Below are 18,951 nucleotides of genomic sequence, written 5' to 3'. Positions count from 1 at the left end.
TATCAGCATCAACAGGATTATTTTGAAACATTCAGTGGCTGAAAGTTATTTGTCAGTATGGACATAAAATATTTCACTAACCAATGATCATTGGGCATTAAGAGATTCCCAATGAACACACTTCTTTGATGATAAAATTAATTGTTGCATTTTTCAATTTAGTCTTGTCAGTCATTCAAAGCTTTAATGGGCAATAGTGGTGGCAAAAGTTCTATTCAAAGACATATGCCAAGCTCTGGAGAAAAATTCAAGTTTTCCTTAAAAAAAGAATAAAACTATAAATACTGCCATTTTCTTGCTTTTCAAACAGAAATGACTAGGTAAGACCTGTTATATTTTTGAGAGCTCTTGTGATGATGGAAATTCAAGAATTTCCAGCTTTCTAAACCCATCTGTAAAATCTTAGCAGTAGCTATTAAAAGAGAAGCACAGATTTTCAAAGAAGAAGAACAAAAACTGACAGACATGTTGTGGTACAACATATAGCTTAGCACATTTCTTCATGAATGTTTCTTTGACAAAACAAATTCTAACCCTTAACTTCAGAAATATCTGAAGTAAAGTCTTCTACTATTTAATGATACTTGCATCCTTGATTCAGTGTCATTCAGGAAAATAAGTATGTTGTTGTTGTTAAGTACTGCAGAATTGTAGCAACCCATACCTGACCCCCCCCACCCCCCCAGTTTTCAGAGACAGTTAACTGCATGAAAAAAATGCACTGGAAGCTCAGCTTTGTGTCAATTCTGACTCAGTTTTATTATGGTAAATAACAGAGTTTTATATCGGAACTGAGAAAAAAAATCAGTGTAGAAGTATATTATTATATAGGGTTTGTTATATTAATGGGTTTTAGAAGAAGGTTTGTTATTTTGGAAGAAGATGGCCAATGCTCTTTCTTAGTCTGTCATAATTTGAATGCTCAGATTTAGAACAGTATCTGACAGAGAAGCATTTTACAGAAAGGAGGATATGAAAGACACTTCCCGATTACAGAAACAACCAATAGATTCAGTATTGTTCCCCATCCTTGGCACATGTGTCTTGAACCATCCCTTACCTTGCTCCACCAGCATCCCCTTCAATTCCCATCTACTCCATTCAATACCACTCTCCCCATATCCAGCCCTTGATATGATGGCTTAAGTCTCAAGCCTTCTGTGTGTCCAAATGACTCAAGCTGCCACCTGTCTCTTATGCTGTGGTCAGTATCTCTTGAGTTCAGGAGCCTCTAAGTCCAAATTCCAGGTGCTAATATTAGGGAAGGCTTTCTATTTCAAATGGTTCTGAGGAAAGGTCATTTGCCTTGAACTTCTGATCCAAGACTGACTTCTTATGGCTTAGTGCCTCGTTCTTCCCTTTGCAGAACACTACTGTCACAGTAGGATAATTGCCCAGGAGAGGGCAACAACCTGTGTTATGCAAATGACACAACCTTGCTTGCTGAAGCTGAGGAGGAGCTAAATGCTTGCTGCAGAAGATCAAGGACTGCAGCCTTCAATATGCACTGAATCTCAACATCAAGAAAACAAAGATTCTCACAACTGGGCTAATTGGCAGCATCATGACAGATGGTGAAGAGATTGATACTTTTAACAACTTCAGTTTGTTTAGCTCCACAATGAACACTCTTGTAGAAGCAGCCAGGAAATCAAAAGACGAATTGCCTTGGAAAAGTCTGCTGTCGAAAACTTCTCCAGAGTTGTCAGTCTGTAGACAATGGTGCTCCTGATTCAGGCCATGGTTTTCACAATTAGTTGCTATGCATCGGAGATCTGGACAATGACTAGGGAGGATAGAAGGAGAATTGATACCTTTGAACTGTGTGCTAGAGAAGAGTATTGAATATAACATGGACTGCTAAAAGAACAAACGGGTTCATCCTAGTGAGGGTGAGACCAGGCTGCTCCTTGGAAGCAAGGATTCTGAAGCTTCCTCTAACATACTTTGGACAAGTTGCAAGAAGGAACCAGTCCTTGGAGAGGGACATCATGCTTGAAGGGTAGACAGACAGCACAAGAGAAGAAGACCCTTGATGAGATGGATTGACTCAGTGACTGGAGTTATGTGGGTGGGTATGTTATTGATGACAGGCTGACTCAGGATAGAACAGAGTTCAGAGCTGTTATACATAGAGTGGCTATAAGTCAGAAGCGACTAGATGGCACATAACAATGACAACAACAGCATATTTTGGGCCCAAAAGCTGATGAGTATTCAATCTAACATCAAGTTTCATTTGAATTCTTAAATTATTTTCTCTCAGATTATTCTTCACTTAAAGTAAAAGGACTATTTGGAAAGTGTCTTTTTTTTAATTATTAAGGTAAGTGGAACCTGGATCTTTGTGCTTGATCTTTTTACCCACTTATAGCACATCAGTGTGCCACGATTTAATCTCCTTATAAACCAATGTGCTTTGTAAAGAGACTATTTAAAACAAAACAAAACAATGTAAGATGCTTAAAATAGGTAAGAACAAAGTAGGAACATCTTATAAAAAAGAAGTTCTAAATAATAACAGAAAGGTTTAATAATGCCTTCAAATAATGATTACTCAAGCATATTAAAAAGTGAAGCTTTCAAGTAAATAGAATATGTCTCATAAAAGTTAAACAGCTGAATAGTACAACTGATGTGCATAATTCAGTACAACTGATGGTAAAATGAAAAGGCTCTTATCCATAACTACCAAAAAACCACCAAACTGACGTAATAATAGAACCCTAATTTCTTCCTCCTCTCTAGATATAAGGAACATTCCTTTGGTCTCAGTAAAAGAAGCCCTGACAGTTCCCTCCATTCAGGATATAAAACATGGTCACCTAAGTAGGTCATAGTAAATACATTTTCCTGTCTTTCCTACAGGGGATTTGTGGTCAGTTCTGGCTAGCAGGATGTAGAAAAGATTGCAAGGGAATCTTCTTTTGTGAAGTAAAATTTAAAGCTTTTTGGAAAGATATTCCTTCTTTTCACTTGTTTTACTATAGTAAAAAACACTACTGTAAAGATATGTTGACTTAAAATTTAGCCAGTATTTTGCAAATATTATTCAAGTAAATGTAAAAGTAAAACTCACATGCTCAGGGTGTATTTCAACACAACCATAAATTCATTAAATACTTGGGATTTTTATTAAACCAGAATATAAATCCTAATTTTTCATGTCACCATAAAATTGAGATTTCTTAGCCAAAATGGAAGAATCTGTTCTAGAAAACAATGCATTCAAATTTTGTAAATGAACTAGCATAATAAAAACAAAGAAATAAGTAAAGCTTAAAATAAAGGGGTTTTTATCATGTTAACTTAGGGAAATACATAATGACAACAGTGACTTAACAGTTACTAAACCTGGGATTAATAAAGAACTCTTTCTATTTACAAAATTATTCATGAAATTGCAAACTTACTTGAAAGTATGGTCATGTCTTACAATGTAGTTCAACTGCATACATTTAGTTTGATGAGAAAAAATTATTTTAAATGTGTTGTTGTTATGTGCCATCGAGTCGTTTGCGACTCATAGCGACCCTATGTACAACAGCCCTAAATCCTGCTCGATCCTGTGCCAATCGCAATGCCTCTGACACACCCATCCCGATTACCCCAGTCACTGAATCGATCACCTCATAGAGGGTCTTCCCCTCCTGCGCTGTCTCTCCACCCTCCCAAGCGTGATGTCCCTCTCCAAGGAGCTGTCTCTCCTTACAACATGTCCAAAGTATGTCATGAAATAACCAAATTGCATATGAAAATGAATAATCAATACACAAGTAATCCATGTACTAAAAATATAGATGTGAGATATATAAATATATATCTACGATGCCAGTCTGGAGACAAGGGTGCACCTGATACAGGCCACGGTCTTTGCAATTACTTGCTATGCTTCAGAAAGCTGGACAATGACCAGGGATGATAGAAGGCAAGTTGATGCCTTTGAGCTGTGGTGTTGGAGAAGGGTATTGACTATACCATGGAGTGATAAAAAAATGAATAGCTTTTGCTTGGAGAGGGTGAAGCCAGGATGCTCCTTAGAGGCAAGGATTCATCTGACATACTTAGGACATGATGGAAGGAGGGACAAATCCTTGGAGAGGGATATCATGCTTGGGAGGGTGGTGGAACAGCACAGGAGAAGAGCCTCGATGAGATGGATTGATTTGGTGACTGGGGTAATGAGGATAGATGTATTAGAGACAATAAGATTGGCACAGGATAGAGCAGGGCTTAGGGCTATTGTGCACTGAGTTGCAGGTGACTCAATGGCACATAACAACAACAACAACATATATCTTTCGGGAGATCTGGTGGCCTAATGGTAAGAAGCTGCTATCTAGTAAATCTGGAAATTTAATTATGAGTTGGAAAGGACTGTATATCACTTCACAAAACATAGCCTGCTTTTGTAAAGGTTTAGAGCTGAAGAACAGAGTCACAGTGAGCTAGAATAATTTGATGACTTAGCTTTTATTTTTTTGTTCATTTAGTTTACTTACTTCTGATCACCCCTATTCAATCATGGATAACACAGTTGGAAGATTCTTTAGCTCATTTGCTGATAAATTGCACTAAGATGGATTTGACATCCCCTTTTAAAAACTATGATGTCATTTTCACTTTTGTTTTAGGGTCTTTGTGGTCTCCTTGTTCTCTATTTCCTATATTATCTTCCTGTATCTCAAATAGAGAGTTCTGGTGGCCTAGTGGCAAGAACCTACACTGTAATCATGAAGGGATGTGGTTTGAGGCCACCAGCAGCTCTTTGGGAAAAGAGCAATCTCCACCCATGTGATTAACTGCCTCTGACAACCTGCTGGAGGGTCAACTATGGGTCAGTGTTGATTTGACAGCACAAAACAAAACAATAAATAGCCTTTTCCTTTCTAAGTTGAGGATAAAGCTCTTTTTTTTCACAGTTTTTATCTGTTGATTAAATTTGTTCTCAGGCTTATGTTCATTTTCATGAATCAAAGTGACTCATCACTACTAAATAACTGAGTTATTGTTATTGTGGACCAAAGAGTCAGAAATGACCAACAGGTGACCTTCTAGTGGGTTTTCAGAGGCAGTTGATGGCACAGGAAGAGACTGTCCATCCTTCTCCTATGAAGCAGCTGGTAGCCTCGAACCATGTGCCTTTGGGATTACAGCACAGCTTATTGCCAATAGAGCTCCCTAATTAACTGAGAATCTTCACAGATAGTAAAGGAAAAAACATTTGAAAATTCTTTCAGCTAAAGGAGCCCTGGAAGTGCTACGGCTCAACTGCTCAATTGTTAAGCAAAAGTTTGGTGATTCAAGTCCAAGCACTGCTCCATGGGAGAAAACCATAGTACCCTGCGTCTTCAGAGATTGACAGTCTTGTAAACTTGGGACTCTGGTAGCATAGCCCATATGATGTTGTACTGCTAACACAAAGGCAGTCTCTCTTGGGTTTTGAATCCTCTATCAGCTATGGTAGAAAGTTCAATAATCTCCTTCCCTCCAATTACAGCCCTCAAAAATAAGATAGAGAGTGAGCTATAAATCTGTTAGGATTCAAAGGCAAAGAGTTTGAGGTTGTGGGGTTCTCTTTTTTCAACTCTGTAGAGGGGCAGTTCTACTCTGTCCTATAGGGTCATTATAAGTCAGAATCAATTCAGTGACAATTTCTTTTTTCCCCTTTCAATTATTAATCAGTCAACCAGATGGCTTACAGTGATGCAGAAGTAATTACACATGCCTAATTCAATAACAAATTGATTTATTTCTCCCTTGTAGAATTTGACTGTAAATGCTCTCAAGCACTTAGCTTCTGCATTGCCTGTCAATTTCACAATTATAACACTTGATACATACAACCGAAACACTTAAGTCCAATTTAATACTAATGTTAATTCTGAAATGCTTCAAAGCTCTCAAAGTGAATGATAATTTTATTCAGAGAAGTGTAAATAGCTCTTTGACTTTGTCAGTTGTTTGTTTAAACTAAAACTATTTCCTCATATAAATAAAATATTTTTGTATTACCACTGAAAACAATATTAAGGTATCTGATGAACTTCTGTTTCTCCCTTAACCTACAAAAGGAGTCTCCTTGAAGAGAGACTCCTGTCCCCAAGGTTGAGGATGACAGCTCTGTTTATAAGCTCATTAGTTTTCAATCTCTTATTAAATATATTCCTGTCTGTTGTAAACTTTAAAGGTAGATTTTCTAGCCTTACCTGAAAAAGGGAAAAAATATGTATATTGCAGTTTGACTCCTAAATATCCTTTTGGTGAAAGATGTATTTATGCATATGTAAATTTAGTAACAATCCATAAATTCCTGGGGCTTTATTTTTTGCCATGTCCTTCAGAGCAGCCTGAACTTTATCCTTCATCACCATAGCCTCTTGATCATATGTTGTTTCTTGAAATTATTCTGTGTCAATCAATTCTTTTTGGTACAATGATTCTGTATACTCTTTTCAACTTCTTTTAATACTTCCTGAATCATTCATTATTCTTTCCATAGCATCCTTAAGCATTAAAACTTGTGGCTTGGATTTGTTCTTTAGTTCTTTCAGTTTAAGAGGGGCTGAGAGAGTCTGGCCCTTTTGCTTTTCTGATTCCAGCTCCTTGAACATTTCATTGTAATACTTTGCCTTGTTTTCTAAGCTGTCCTTTGAAATCTTCCGTTCAGCTCCTTAACTTCTTGATTTCTTCCCTTTGCTTTGGCTTCTTGGTTTTCTACTGCAATATTCAGAGTCTTTTCTGACATTCATTTTGGACTTTTCTATTGTCTTTGCAATGACCTTTTGCATTCTTCATGAGTGATATTCTTGATATCTTCCCACAGCTCATCTGGTCTTTACTGATTAGTTTCCAAGGTTTCAAACCTGTTGCTGAGTTGGTTTTTAAATTCAGGGCAATATGAGGAGGAATGTGGCATTAGAATTGAAGGAAGACTCATCAAAACTTATGTTATACAGATGATACAACCTTGCTTTCTGAAAGTGAAGAGGACATGAAGTACTTGCTGCAATAGGTCAAGAACTGTAGTTTTCAACATGGATTTACACTCGACATCAATAAGAAAAAGATTCTCACCACTGGGCCAATTGTTTACACCATGATAGACGGAGAAGAAATTGAGGTTGTTAACAATTACAGCCTTCTGGGCTCCACAATCAACATTATTGCACCAGCAGTCAGGAAATTAAAAGAAAAATAATGTTGGGAAAATCTGCTGTCAGGGACCTCTCCAGAATGGTGAAAAACAATGATGTCAGTCTAGAGACGAAGGTTCACCTATTCTAGTCCATGGTCTTCGCAATTACTTGCTATGCATCAGAGAGCTAGCTAATGACTTAAGGATGACAGAAGAAGAATCAATGCCTTATAGTTATAGTGCTGGAGAAGAGTCTTGAATATACCATGGACTGCCAAGAAAACAAATAGGACTGTTTTCGCTTGTCCTTGGAGGCTAGGATTTTGAAGCTTCACCTCACATAATCTGGTTTCATGGCCAGGAGAGACTGGTCATTGTAGAGGGCATAATCTTCATAAGGGTGGAGGGACAGGGCAGGAAAGGAATACCCCAGATGAGATGAATTAATACAGTAAGGGTGGAGTAATGGGGGTTCATCTTTCAGAATTACTGAGACTGGCTCAGGACAGGGGGCAAGTGTTCATAGCTGATGTACATAGGGTCGCTATGGTTTGTGGGTGACTCGGTGGCACATAACAATAACAATAAATTTAGTTATGATTAATTAGGTTAAATCTAATTTTCACCCAGGGTATTCATTAAACGTTGTTGTGTTAATGTTTATTTCACTTAAAGAAGCTAAATAAGAAAATTGTGAATTAGATGGTGAATAAGAAAATGGACAATTTTTGTCATTGATGAAGAGGTTGTTTTTAAGGAAATCAAATTTATATTCATCTTATGTCACTGATTTAATCTTATCTTTAGATGATAGAAGACAGAAGATTTTCCCTGGTTGAAGACTTCAAGTTTTGTTTTTTCAGCTATCATACTGATAATTTTCATGACCAGAAATATTGGGATAATAAAATTGACAAAATCAAGTGAAACAAGAAGAGTTCTAGATAAAATACTAATTAGTTTGCTTGGCTTCACAATAAACATTTTTAGTACCAGACTTCAGGAAATAAAAAAAAAAAATAATAATAAATCTACACAAATTGCATTGGGGAAAGTCTGCTGTCAGAGTTCTCTCCAAAGTGTTGAGGAGCAAAGATGTTAGTCTGGAGAATAAGATGCATCTGATTCAGGCCATGGTCTTTTCAATTACTTGCTATGCATTAGACAATGACTGGGGATGATAGAAGGAGAAGTGATGTGTTTGAACTGTGATGCTGGAGAAGAGAATTGAATAGACAGCTAGGAGCACAAACAGGTTCGTCCTAGAGAGGGTGAGACCAGGCTGCTTCTTCGAGGTAAGGATTCAGAAGCATCGTTTGTCATACCTTGGACATATTGCAAGGAGGGATCGGTCTTTGGAAAGGGAAGTCATGCTTGGGAGGGACAGCATAAGAGAGGATGACCCTCGATGAGATAGATTGACTCAGTGCCCAGGATAATGGTGGTAGGGTGTCAGAGACAGTAAGACTGGCACAGGAGATAGCATGGCATAGGGCTGTTGTACATACGTTCACTATGAATCACAGGCAACTCGACAGCACATAACAACAGCATTGTTTCGTACTCTACACTCAATCCTATATATTTATATGTATAGTGGGAATTTCATTGCTCAAAAATGCAGTCAAATGTAAACGAAAATTTCATTTTTCTTTTCAATATCACATATATAAGTTCTTTAAACCAAGCTTGTTTGGGAAAAAGTAAAACCAGAGTGCTTCCTGAAGGAAGGAGGGTGAAACTTGATCTCACATATTTAACCATGTTGTGAAGTGCCAGTCTTGGAGAATGACATGCTTGGAGAAGTGGAGGATCAATATAAAAGAGGAATATCCTTAACAAGATGAACAGATACAGTAACTGTACAGGTGTGTTAGAGATAGTGAGGATACTACACGATAGGGCAGGGCTCAGAGTCACTGTTCAAGGGTCACCATGAGTCACAGTTAACTTAATGGCACATAACAACAACAGACGAAGCACTTCTTCAATAGTGGTCCCTTTCTTATTTCTTGTTTTACATTTAGTCTCTGTAGTGTTATCGTTCAATTTTCTAATCTTAAATAATTTTAATATTAGTCAGACTAATTCACTCATTCTTGCTAGTCATAGCAGATTCATAGCTGACCCTTTGGTGGGTACTGGGAAAATTATAAATCACAAGGGATGGGATTTGTCACTTTTCTCCCTTGGAACTACTGATGATTCTGAACCATCAGAGAGACAGCATCTTTGTGTTAACAATTCAAGTCTCAATGGAACAGGAGCGTTCTTGTCAATCCACTGCCATTCTGACAGCCTTAGACAGAAGATACTAATTAATCAAGGCATCAATCTTCCAACATCAATGATTCTAATTTTTAAAATATGTGTCTCTACTGCACTTGGTGTGATGAAGGAAAAAGTTCAAGCTGCTTTGAAGGAAATAGCAAAAAATAAGGCCCCAGGAATAGACGGTATACCAATTGACATATTTCAGTTAACAGATGTTGCCCTGGACGTGCTCACCAAGTTGTGCCAAGAAATCTGGAGAACAACCACCTAGCCAACTGACTGGAAGAGATCTATATTTGTTCCCAGCCCAAAGAAGGGTGACCCAACAGAGTGTGGAACTATAGAACAATCTCATTGGTCTCACATGCAAGCAAAATTCTACTGAAGATTATCCAAAACCAACTGGAACAACACATCAGCAGAGAACTGTCAGAAGTCCATGCTGGGATTAGAAGGGGTTGTGGTACTAGGGATATTGTAGCTAATGTTAGATGGACCTTGGATGAAAGCAGGCAACACCAGAGGAATGTCTATCTGTGTTTCATTGACAATGCAAAGGCGTTTGACTGTGGATCATAACAAACTGTGACTGACTCTGAGAAGAATGGGAATACCAGAACACTTGATAGTGCTAATGAGAAACCTATACTTGGACCAAGAGGCAGTTGTCAGAACAGAGCAAGGAAACACTGCATGGTTTAAAATTGGGAAGGGCATACGCCAGGAACGTGTTCTGTCTCCATATCTTTTCAAGTTGTATGCAGAACAGATTATCCCGGAGGTTGGGCTTTAAGAGGAGAAATGTGGGGTCAGGATTGGTGGAAGATCTATCAACAATCTGTGATATGCAGATGATACAACCCTGCTTGCTGACTGAGGAGGACCTGAAGCGCTTGCTGCAGAGGGCCAAGGACTGCAGCCTCCAATATGGATTGAGGCTCAATGTCAAGAGGACAAAGATTCTCACCACTGGGCCAATTGGCAGTATCAGAATGGATTGTGAAGAGATTTGAGATTGTTCACAGCTTCAGTTTGTTTGGTTCCACAGTCAACAATCTCGGCACCAGCAGCCAGGAAATTAGAAGACATATTATGATGGGAAAGTCTGCTGTTAGGGACCTCTCTAAAGTACTCAAGAACAATGGTATCTCTTTGGAGACTAAGGTACGTCTGATACAGGCCATGGTCTTTGCAATCACTTGTTATGCATCAGAGAGTTGGACAATGACTAAGGAGGATAGAAGGAGAATTGATGCCTTTGAGCTGTGGTGCTGGAGAAGAGTATTGAGGGCACCAAGGACTGCTAGGAAAACAAACAGATTCATGCTGGAAAGGGTCAAACCGGGCTGCTCCTTGGAGCCAAGGATTCTAAGGCTCTGTCTAACATATTTTGGACATGTTGCAAGGAGGGAAAGGTCCTTGGAGAGGGACATCATGCTTGGAAGGGTGGAGGGACAGCACAGAAGGGGAAGACCCCCTATGTGGTGGATTGTTTCAGTGACAGGGGTATTCGGGACAGATGTGTTGGATACGGTGCGATTGGCACAGGACAGAGCAGAGTTTAGAGATGTTGTACATAGGTTCACTATGAGTCACAAGTGACTCAATGGCACATAACAACAACAACAACAACTGCTGCACTTTGATAATCAGGACAAGTCAAAAGGATATCCTGAGCAGCGTAAAAGATCAAGCTCTGAATTACTAGTCAATAGATCTGTAGTTGAATTCACCCAGAGAAGTTTTGGAAGATTAACTTTGGGAATTTATCTTTGAAAGGTTACAGACTTGAAAACTTTATGGAGCTAGGTTCTATTTTGCAATCAGTTGGAATTAGCTTGAGAATCACAAACAACTCCGAAAGGTTCTGCCTATGGGGAGGGGGGACAAACTTACAGAACAGTACTAAGACAAGCTGGATAGCAGGTGACATGGGAGGCTAACCAATCAAGCAGCTCAGAATTCTATTAAGAGCTCCTTAGACATAAGTCTTTTAATGAAGTATTTCCATTTTATCATAATATATCCTACTTTTTCGGGCAATAATATTTTAGTATATGGATAGAAAATTGATCTTTACTATTCATAGATACACAATAAAGTCTCAGTAAATGTTATTCAGCAATTATTATTCCTATAGTCACTATTCCATTTAGTAAGTTGTTGTTGTGAGCTGTTGAGTCAGCACAGCCTCATAGCTGTCCCTCCAGCAGGTTTTCAGAGGCAGTGAATCACAAGGGAGAAAACCGTTCATCTTTCTCCCACCTAGTAAGTAGACAGGGTAATTAATCAACTAACTTATCAGATACTGGACCAAATAGATTTTCAACTTTATTGCTACAACCCATTCTTTGGACTGCTGTATTGTAATCTTGTAACAACTTTTTTTATCCTTATACATCCTTTATGTAAGAAACTTTAATGAACAGCACCAATTCTTTCATCTATACTTAATTCTCCTCAATTTTTAAAGTGCATCATAAAGCACTTTGGTCTTCAAACCACTGAATCATCAATAACTATTTCTATTTCTCTTTTTCTGTTTGTCTATAAAGTAAGAATTTAAATTATGCCTACTTCCTAGGATTATTAGGAAGGTTAAACATGATCATATAGCTTAACAACAACAACAACAAAATCCCTTTAGAAAAATAACTTACTGTATCAAACATAAATCTCTCAAAGGTTTGGAGGATCAGTATAAATGAAAAATGCTATGTGATAACAAGGAATCAAGGAAACCTTTAAAATAAGATATAATTGCAGAAAGAAATGGTAGCTTAAATAGTCAAGAAAAAAGAAATGTTTATTTTTAAACCTTTTAAATAATATCTCAAAAAATATTATACAAGTCATTTTAGTTATTTTTACCTGATTGATCTTTGAATATTTTTGATATGACGACAGGGACCTTGTGTTCAGCACCTCCCTGAAACACAGTCAACCAAAGAAAGCTTCAGTTATCAGTATTTTATTGGAAATGTTCATTGAAAAAGAAAAGTATGAATAGTAAACATATGTTCATACCTTTATACTCAGGCCCAAGCCGCCAATAGGTTGTCTACGAAGTGTAACAGTTCTGTGCTTTAAAAAATTTTAGAAAACAAACTAAGTTTAGGTTAAAGTGCACTACTAGAAAATGAATAGTCAACTTATTAAAGTTCAATAAATGGTCAAAATATATTTCTAAACAGCATTGTTTATATATCATAGTAATAATATCATAAAACTTCATTCTTCTCTAACACATAGAAATAGAAAACATTGCTAAAATATCTATCATATGAATTATTTAAAATCTCTAAAGAAATTCTACAAAGTTGAAAAATCATCTCCATTTTGCATATAATAAACTAAAGTTAAGAGTAGTGAATGATTTAATTATGTTCCCCAAGGTAGTAAATGTGGAAGCTGCAATCCAAGGTAGTAAATAATTAAGTTACAATGGAAGGTTTTTACAAAAGTTTTCATTCTACTAATTCCAAAACTTGCTCTTCTCTCTGTCTACTTCTTTGTCTAGTTCAATTATACCATTTGACTAGTTGAAATCAATCCTTGAATTACCAGGCTTTTCCCTAACCTTTGTTCAGAAAGGAAGGCTAAGTGGTTGGCTACTAGTGGACAGCTTACAAAGTTGAACCCATCAGCCTTGTGATCTGAGAAAGATAGAAGTCTTCCAAATTTATGGGCAGTTTATCACGATATGCTGTACAGCTTTGTATATGCTATGAGCCAACTGTACTCTCTCATATGTCATTGATATGAATCAGAATGCATTTAAAATCAGAGTGGTGTTTCTGTGTTTATTTGTATTTTGTATTAATGGTACCCCATGGTGGACAGTGTTTGGTGGAGCTGCCCAATTAAAGCAACCTTGAAAGCAGGAGAGGCATCCACTTCTGAAATAGCTTGCCTCCGGAAACTCTATGAACGTGGAGAAATGATTAAAGTTAAACAAGGGTTCAGGTCTTTTGTTCATAGGGTCTCTATGAGTTGTCTACAACTTGATGGCACTTAACAACAACAACAACAAATTTAAAGATGAAGATGGTAGATAAATGTACCAAACATAGATGTAGTACATTACCTTAAATAACTACTGACATGCTTAGAATCTCCAAATCTCTTCTATTTTAAATTATGTGTAAGTACTCATGGTTTAGAGTTACTAATTTCTAATCTATTACACCTAGATAGGGGACAAAGTAGGAAGAACACTGCTCCTGTTATTTTGTTATATGCTGTTGAGTCAGAACGGACTCAAAGCTACCACTCCATCAGGTTTTCAGAGACTGTAAATCTCGAACCAAAAGAGAGCCCATCCAGCTGGTGGATTTGAACCCCATGCCACTGGGTAGGCAATGCAACTCCTGACCACTAGGTCACCAAGTATGAAAGAGAGCTCCTGGTATTAGGGTCATGGATGCAGATAAATTAAAAAGTTTCAGCCTGAATGGTTCTTTAAAAGAGTTTATATACTGAGAGTAAGAAAAAAGAAGTTTAAACAAGAAAGGTAAAAACAACTACAAAAATATAACAGGAAAAATATTGCTATGCTTATGTTTCATATATGGCATAAACTCACTGCTAGCAATAAACACAGCCTAATGAAAATAAAGTAAGCATAAAACTTGCATATATATTTCCAACAACTTATAAGATCTATTTGTAACTTTATTCTTATAAATTGATACATCACATGCTTAAAGAAATAAACCTTTAGAGCAAATATACTTTTTAAAGTGTATATCTCTGAATATATTAAGTAATATATTTACTTAAAACTACTCTCTGTCTTGAAATTATTTGAGCATATATTAACTGATGAAATTTTATAAAATTATGCATAAAATAAGACCTTTATTACAGTGTCTTTAGATTTTCATCAAACATTTTTATCGTTGTCTCAAACTCTTCAAATAGACGGATGAAAAGAAAAGTCAGAGTTACTTCTCACAAATTCTAAGCATTTATATGAAATGTCAGAAACATTTATTATTTCTATCTTAACCAAAGAACAGCTAAATCAGATTTTCTTTTAAATCCCCTGTTGATGATATATGGTTTTCAAAGGTTTATCCACTGGGAGAGAGAAATATTCTATGTACTAGAAATATACAGTTTTATATTGATTAAAAAATCAAGTGTGTAAGCAAATGTTTTTAAGTGTATTACTTGAAAAAAGGAAGGGAAATCCAAGTTATTCACAGAGTCGAAGATTTATTCAACCAACATTCACATCTCAATATGCTCAAGTATGAAAATGGGAATACGAAGAAATCACTTTCAAACTTCCATTTTGTGATGATAATGCTGTTGTTGTTGTTTGTTGTTATTAAGTGCTGTTGAGTTGCAGGTGACTCATTTTGTGATAATAATATGTCATATGCTTCTAAGAAAATAAAATTCATAAGCAACAGTGCACTGGAGAATTGAAGTTGTCTGAATGGTTAATCCTCTGAGCTATTAATAAAAGGTTTGAGTCTATCCAAAGACACCTAGGAAGAAGCGTTTGCCAACGTAATTACAACATATCAACTACTGAAAAAACCTATGAAGTAAAATTCTGCTTTGACACTCATGGAATCACCAGGAGGCAGGGTCAACTCCCCAGAAATTTTTCATCTATTTATTTTATCTGTCATATTAATTATAAACAATTATTATACTAAATGAGGTCATCTAATTTTAATGATTAAATGAATAATTTAGTTCACTTAGAGGAAGCAAATACATGTCAGAGGAAATATAATCTGAGAAGAAACAAGTTAATTTCCATCTCAGTTAATATTTTCCAGTCATGACATACATTTTACAACTACCATTTCATTCACATAAAGAGAATTCAAAGGATATAATGAGAAAATTATCACTTACTTAAAAATGAACGAACATGGACTAAAAATTTATACTAATTCAGATGTCGGTCTAGAGACTAAGGTGTGCCTCATCCAGGCCATGGTCTTCACTATTATCTGTTATGCATCAGAGAGCTAGACAATGACTGAAGATGACAAGAAGAAGAACTGATGCCTTTGAGTTTTAGTTCTGTAGAAGAGTCTTGAACATACCATGGACAGCCTAGAAAACAAATAGGTTTGTCTTGGAGAGGGTGAAACCAAGTTTCTTCATGGAGACTAGGATTTTGAAGCTCCATCTCACATACTTTGGGCATGTGTCCAGGAGGGATCAATCCTTGGATAAGGACATCATTCTCAGAAAGGTGGAAGGACATCACAGGAAAGGAAGACCCTGGATGAGATGGATTGACACAGTAACTTGAGCAATGGAGGTATATATGCTGGAGTCAGTAAGATTGGCTCAGGACAGGGCAGGCTTCAGAATGCTTGTACATAGGGTCACTATGAATAGCACATAAGAACAACAACAATTCAGAACAAGTTATATTTAAAAATTAATCATAAATGTCTTTAATATTTTTAGTGCAATTTGAAAAGTGTATTAAAGGTATTCTTCCCAAGCACCCATCTTGACTTAGTAAAATATTTGTTCAGTGGAATATGCTACAATGTTAATTTCTGTGCAAATCTTAACCAGTCATTTAAAATATTCTATTTCGGCATATGTGAAATGAGAACAATAATGCATTTCGTAACTAGTCATTTGAGTAAGTTAGTTATGTGAAGTTTGTTTCCCTTCCCAAAAAAGTCATTGCAAAAAATGTAGACATTATAGAACAGTACAATTACTATGGCATACAAGTGAAATATTTCCAAATAATTAAAAAAATTAACAGATAATTGCCAGAAATTTTAGCTGGATTCAGAAAAGACTGACGCATAAAGGATATTACTGTTGATAGCAGAAGAATTATGGCTATGTGCAGAGAATATCAGCAAGATCTTTATTTGTGTTTGATTGACTATGCAAAAAACATTTGATTGTGTGGATCATAACAGATTATGGCTAACTTTGAAAAGAATGAGAATCCCAGAACACTTAATTATGCATATGCGAATCTTAGACCTAGATCAATAAAGAGTTGTATGTACAGAGAAGGGAACACTGCAGTGTTTAAAATTAGGAAAAGTATGCATCAGGACAGAGCAAGTTTCAGAGCTGCTGTATATAGGGTCTCTATGGGCTGCAGGCGATTCAATGGCACATAATAACAACAACAACAAAATGTATCAGGGTGAAGCTCCCAAACAATAAAGTCTGGAGATAGAAATAGAAGAAAAAAAATAAATAAAAGGCTTGGAAACAGGAGTGGCATCCACCACTTTTTTTTAAAAAATTCAAATAAAAGGTATTTATTGTTTAAGTGTGTCCTCTAGCAAGTTAAATGTCCACACAGATTTAAGAACCAGCAAATACCTATAGTTAGCTTGTATATGGAAACTCTATGAGCTTGGATAAACAAAATTTATATAAGTGTTCAAGCATTTCCTTCATAGGGTCACTACGTGTCGTCTATGACTCAATGGCACTTATCAACAACAATTCAATCTGTATGCTCGGTAAATAATTTGAGCATCTGGATTACATAAAGAAGAACAGGGCATCAGGATTGGATGAAGACTCTTCAACAACTTGTGCTAAGCAGATGACATAAAATGCTGAAAGTGTAAAGGTCTTGAAGCACTTGCTGCAGATCAGACTGTAGTCTTACATATGGATTACATCTCAATATCAAAAATCCCTAAAAAATATTTACCATTAATCAATATACAGAATCATGATAGAAAAGATTAAAGATGTCAAAAATTGTATCTTGTTTATGCAATCAGCATCTTGGTAGTCAAGAAATCAAAATCTGCTCTTAGGACCTCTTCAAAGTCCTAAAGAGCAGATTTCATTTTAAAGAACTAAGGAGCACCTGATCCAAGTCATAGTCTTTTCAGTTACTTCCTATTTATCATTTAACCACCATAAAATGAATAAGAATGACAGAAGAACTGATGTTTTTGAACTGTGATATTGGAAAAGAATACTGAATATCCCAAATTACTGCCAAAAGAACAAAAAGGTTTTGGAAGAAGTCCAACTAGAGAGCTCCTTAAAGATGAGAATAACAAACTTTGTCTCACATACTGGGGACATGCTGTTAGGAGTGGTCAGTTCTTGAGAAGAGACAGCATGCTAGGAAAGTAGAGGGCCAATAAATAAGTGGAAATCCTCAACAAGATAAAATGATACAGTGACTGTAACAATGGGTTAAAGCATGACACGGGATAAGGCAATCAATGTTTACTGCGGTTGTTCACAGGATTCATAGGCATTGTGGTCAATAATAACCAGTTGTAAAATAATTTAATTAAAGAAAATGTCAGGATGTCAAGTTTAATCTATGAGATGTTGTCTTTTTCTATCATTTTAAATTCCTTCATTCAAGCATCAGAGTTTCACGAATTCAAAGGTGACAGAAAGTACTTGGCTAATCAATGCTATCATGCTTTCATAATAGAGATTATAAACTTATGAAGGTTATAAACATGAAAAATACAGAAGATAAATCGTAAGTACCTTTTACTACTTTTCCTGTTAGAATACAGACAAAATCACTGTATTTCATCAGTATCCTAGGGGTTTTTTTATGATCTTATATAGAAATTTCACAACTTTTTGGTCACTTTACTGAACTTTACTGTTGCTGGCATGCTAGAAGATATGCTACTTCAAATACAAACAGGCTCATCCATGTTGGACAATTTTCAGTTGAGCTTCAAAACAAACACAGACTAAGAACCAGATGCAGCCATCACTAGTGAAATAATTGTTGTTGTTATTAAGTGCTGTCAAGTCATAGATGACTCATAGTGACCCTATGAATGAAAGGCCTGAGCACTGTTCATAGAGTTCCTGGAGGCAAACCATTTCAGAAGTGGATGCCACTCCGGCTTCCAGGCTTGCTTTAATTGGGAAGCTCCAGTAAACACTGTCTGCCATGGGTAAACATTATCATATTTGACACATCACTGTCACAGTCTTCAGCATCACAGCAACCACAAGTTACCTCTATACAGCAACGCACAGACCAGTGTTATACCACCTAGAAGAATGTTTGACAGGAAAACAATTTGAAGTAATTGTTAATGCAGTAGAGCACTGCTTGACACAGTGCCAGAAGATTGGAAGGTATTCAAATCATGACTGGGCAAAATCTATCTCCTGAAAATATAATCCACCTTAATAATAAAGATGGAATGCATTTTTCACCCAGCGATGAACTTTGGTGCTCTAAAGTGGCAAGACTCCAAATGAGAAGAACCTGCTGCAAACATCCATTAACAACTGGAACATGAACTGTAAAAAGCATTTGCCTAGCATAATTAGAAGTTGTCAAAATGAAATGTGACATTTCATCACCCTAGGCATTAATGAGCTGAAATGCTTTGGTATTAGCCAAATTTAATCAACTAGGAATGAAAAAAATAAGCCGAAAAAGCATATTAATTGTTAAAAGATATCTCAAGATCTGTCCCACAATATAGTGTTGTGATAAGATAATTTCAATACACATACAAGGAAGACCTGTTAAAATCACCATTACTCAAGTGTATGTTGCTGCTGCTGCT

At 36.4% G+C, this 18,951-nt stretch overlaps 1 protein-coding gene across 1 annotated transcript in view; it reads right to left on the bottom strand.

Annotated features, from left to right (window-relative positions):
* Positions 1-18,951, bottom strand: part of SNTG2 (syntrophin, gamma 2) — a 644,399-nt gene that overhangs the window by 577,310 nt on the left and 48,138 nt on the right. The window contains exons 3-4 of the mRNA XM_006882917.1: positions 12,440-12,496; positions 12,284-12,341 (exon numbers count right to left, since the gene is read on the bottom strand). Of these exons, the coding sequence (XP_006882979.1) occupies positions 12,284-12,341; positions 12,440-12,496 (115 nt within the window). The remainder of the gene's footprint in view (positions 1-12,283; positions 12,342-12,439; positions 12,497-18,951) is intronic.

This window comes from Elephantulus edwardii, unplaced genomic scaffold (genome assembly GCF_000299155.1).
Source record: "Elephantulus edwardii isolate Elephantulus edwardi_28Jun2011 unplaced genomic scaffold, EleEdw1.0 scaffold00025, whole genome shotgun sequence".
Classification (NCBI taxonomy): Eukaryota; Metazoa; Chordata; class Mammalia; order Macroscelidea; family Macroscelididae; genus Elephantulus; species Elephantulus edwardii.
Note: the sequence above shows the minus strand (reverse complement) of the source record. Positions and strands in the feature narration are given on the sequence as shown.